Source organism: Primulina huaijiensis, chromosome 17 (genome assembly GCF_012295235.1).
Source record: "Primulina huaijiensis isolate GDHJ02 chromosome 17, ASM1229523v2, whole genome shotgun sequence".
NCBI lineage: Eukaryota > Viridiplantae > Streptophyta > Magnoliopsida > Lamiales > Gesneriaceae > Primulina > Primulina huaijiensis.
In genome coordinates this window covers 16,632,517-16,636,452 of record NC_133322.1, presented here as the reverse complement: position 1 = coordinate 16,636,452, position 3,936 = coordinate 16,632,517, and the positions used below count along the sequence as shown (strand labels likewise).

Genomic DNA, 3,936 nt, shown 5'->3' with positions numbered 1-3,936 from the left:
CAGATTCCTCACTATCCTCGATGTAAACATCTGATCGCCAAAATGAATCGAAACTCTGAAACCCAAATCCTTGGCCTCTAATACGATCCCCAGTCGCTTGACAAAAGTCTCAAATATAAATGAATGTGTAGCTCCGGAATCTAGCAGTGCATATATGGCTACACGTGAAATAAATATCCTTCCTGCGAGAAAACATACTATAAAATCCAATTGTATTGAAACTTAAGGAATTTTCTATTGTTAATTACCCAAAATTCTCAAAATCTCCATTTAAGTCGTAGAAATCCTTCGAAATTTACACAATGTGACCCTAGAAATTTTCGGAAATTGCATTTTTAACCCTAAAGTTTCAAATTTTTCTTCAATTTGGTCCTTCTTTCGAAAATTTGCATTCTAGCCCCATAAAATTCAAATCTAATCAATTTAGGCTCTAAAATCTAGAAAATCATTATTTTGATCCTTAAAATTCCAGAAAATGTGAAAACATACCCCATTTATCGAGAATTTGCAGAACAACCCCTATAATTTCAAAAATTCTAGATTTTTTCCTTGCACTTTCGGTTCCCTCAAATTCAGTCCCTTGACTCTTGAAACTTTCGGTTTAGTCCTTGGAATCTCGGCCTATGCAATTTAGCCCCTTAAATTATCGGTTTTGCAATTTAGCCCCTATACTTCCGTTTTTTTTTTGCAATTTAACCCTTATGATTCTTAATTGAGTCAATTCAACCCTTAGTTCCACCTATTAAAACATACAACCTATTTTATTCTAATTTCTCGATCCCAAAAGTAATTCCTCAACCAAATTAACATTCCATGCCATCGAGGGGATAAATAAAAATTTTAAACAAGAATGTTACCGGTGATCAGTGTCGAGTCTGGCTCCGCCTCCGCCTCCTTGGCATGCATAATGTAGGCTCTGCCAGTAGTAGGGCCCTTGTTCCTAGGGCATTCTGCAGCTTTGTGGCCCTCTTCCTTGCAAATAAAGCACTTGAACGTTCCCCACATGCACTTACCGAAATGGAACCGGTTGCATTGCTTGCAAGGTTGTCTCTCTTCTGTCTTGGGGGCCCTTGGAGCCTGCGGTGGCCTCTGCTGCCCTGGTCTCTTGAACTATCCCTGAGGCTTCAGCTGCCCCTGATTCTTGGGTTGCCCTGTAAACTGCTTTTTTAAGGCTGAGAACTCTGCTGGGTCTGATGCCTTTTCCGTTGCATCTCCACGTCAATATCCCTCAGAGCCTGCTCTGCCTGAAAAGCACAAGCAGTGGTAGCATCGTAAGTAGCCAGTCTCATCAACATGACATCCCAGTGTATGGTGGGTCTGAGGCCATCCATAAAGTGCCTTAGCTTCTCAGTTGCATCTCTCGGAATAAGGGGCACGAAGTGACAGTCTCGATCGAACCTCCTGATAAACTCAGCAACAGACAAGTCCCCCTGTTGGAGACTCATGAACTCTTGTGTCAGGCGTCCCCTGACGTCAGCCGGAAAATATTTGTTGTAGAAGATGTCCTTAAACTGATTCCACGTGAGGGTAGCCAAATTCACTCCGTGCGCTGCTCCCTCCCACCACAGATATGCATAATCTCTCAGCATATACGTGGCGCATCTGACTCGGTCCCCATCTCTCATGTACAAATACTGGAAGTGCGACTCCAGTGAACGAATCCAATCCTCTGCTAAAAATGGGTCAGTAGTGCCCCCGAACTCCTTTGGGTTGAGCCGTCTGAACTGCTCATATATATCACTTAGTGGTCTCGGACCTTGCTAAGCCTACTCCATCAGTCGCGCAATACCCTCTAGAACTCGGGTAGCGGGGTCACCTGGCGGTGGTGGTGGAAAGCCTCTGTCATCTCCAGGATTATCATCCTACCTGTCAGTACTGGGAGCTCTCCTAGGAGGCATAATATCTGAATACAGTCCAAATTCTAAACGTAACCCATCATTCAATTCAATCTAACTTTCAAAATATATAATCTCAAAAACAAATAACCAGCTAAACATGTACTGTAAAACATAAATCATGTAGACATGCAGGTGATAGCATTAAAAGATTCAAAAAATTTAAAACAAGTAAACTTACAGACTAGAGGCTTGATGACTGAGCTTCTGAAGCTGGTGGTGGCACAACCCTCTACAAGAACCTTTGCTCTGATACTAACTGTAACTTCTACGACTATAATACTACTAGAAAAATTTTTTTGAAAGCTCTTTTCGAAAATACTCAAACACATGCATGGAATAAAAACAGTCAATCATGCATTTTAAAAGTCATTCAACCACTGAATAACAATAACTACAGTTAATTAAATCTAAATCATCAACTCCTAGTCTACTGTTTTGAAAGAATTCAACACTTGTCAAAATCATTAACATATGAAAAGATGCAAAACGTATAAAACATTGTTTCACCCCTTACTCATAACATAAAGTGCGGAAGAATGAAAGGTCCTCGGATTATCGTACGCACTCCCAACTTCGCCTACTCAGTCTTCAGCCCCCAGTCTCCACATCATCATGCTCACCTGCATCAATCACACTTAGTGAGTCTAAAGATTCAACACACCTAAACCATTATAACAATTACATATATATAACATGCAACAGTGAAAAGTACTGTAATTAAAATAAACTTCATGATCCTTAAAAACGTGAACTCAAACATAACGTAACATAAACATATTCATATCATATCTCATCATATAATCATATACGTGTTCGTTTTCCTTTATTGAATGCAGATCTTTAGTTGTGACTTTCGTATCAGCTCTAAGTCGATGGATCCATCTACGTATAACCGCGGTACCCGGCGGCGGAGACTTCAGCGACAGTTTTACCCATCCACTGATCCTTGGCCTTACATGTTCGTGTTCGTATTAGTCACAACCAACTCACCTCCTTCAAAACATGTCATCGTATTCATCACTTGTAAAATTGATGCATATATATACAATTTCTTAAAAACCAAGCATGCAACGTATTTTCCAGCATATTCATAAAATTCATGTTCATAAATGACATATACATTTTAAACATGCATTTTCAGTTATCAGGGCACTGCCAGGACTGCTAACTCGAACCAGGTGAAAAATGACCATTTTGCCCCCGGAAACCCTAACTGACCATTTTGCCCCCGGAAATCCTAACTGACCATTGTACCCCTGGATCTCAAAATTTCGAGCCGAAGCCAATCAAACTTATTAAAATACCTCAAAACATATTTATAATCATTTCGTAGACGTAGACTCAAGCCCATTCATTAATTTCTATTATTCGTTTTAAAATTTGGACCGGGGTCTCGGTTTTAATTCGAATTAACCCGAAACTTGACCGAATAATTCCAAAGTTAAACCACCACTTACTCACACCATAGCATCCCCTAAAAAACGTGATTCCAGCCAATTAGGACCCTCTAAACTCGGCTGCAACTTGCTGAAATTTTCTGAACTAAATACTCGAACCCTAGTTACACCTAGCTCTCCAAAATTCGACCCTAGGCCCGAAACCAACATGACCAGTCCTTAGACACCCACCATAGGACCATGACTAGACCCACGTGCACCTGACTGGACCCTCCAGACCGAGCCATGCACAAAAGAACGCAGCACCTCTCGAACCCAAATCCTCATACATCTACATGCCCCAAACGACACGGCTGGACCTTCGCCCTTCAAGCCAGCGTAGCACCGACCTCCCAGGACCTCGAATCAGACCCTCTCACGTCTGAACCACGGCCTAGAGCGCGCCTGCACATGGCTGCCTCAACCCCTCACTCGATCGAACCATCCCAATCCCTAGAAAATTGAAACCCGATCGACCCCTGCATGGTTTGATCCAAAACCGATCCACACACCCAGACACCTTCGAACTTGAAGCAACACAGCCCCTAAACAACGTGACTTGGCAGCCCCCTAGTATACGAGCCAAAAACGTGAGTTTACAT

General features: G+C 41.9%; 1 protein-coding gene across 1 annotated transcript; it reads right to left on the bottom strand.

Annotated features, from left to right (window-relative positions):
• Positions 1-1,166: 1,166 nt before the first annotated feature.
• LOC140962650 (uncharacterized) lies at positions 1,167-1,625 on the bottom strand. The gene has a single exon (XM_073421601.1). The coding sequence runs from the start codon at positions 1,623-1,625 to the stop codon at positions 1,167-1,169; it is 459 nt and encodes a 152-aa protein (XP_073277702.1).
• Positions 1,626-3,936: the final 2,311 nt, after the last annotated feature.

What these genes read in the sequence shown, in the direction of transcription:
- LOC140962650 (XM_073421601.1), bottom strand. Translation starts at nt 1,625, where the DNA reads ATGAGAGATGGGGACCGAGTCAGATGCGCCACGTATATGCTGAGAGAT.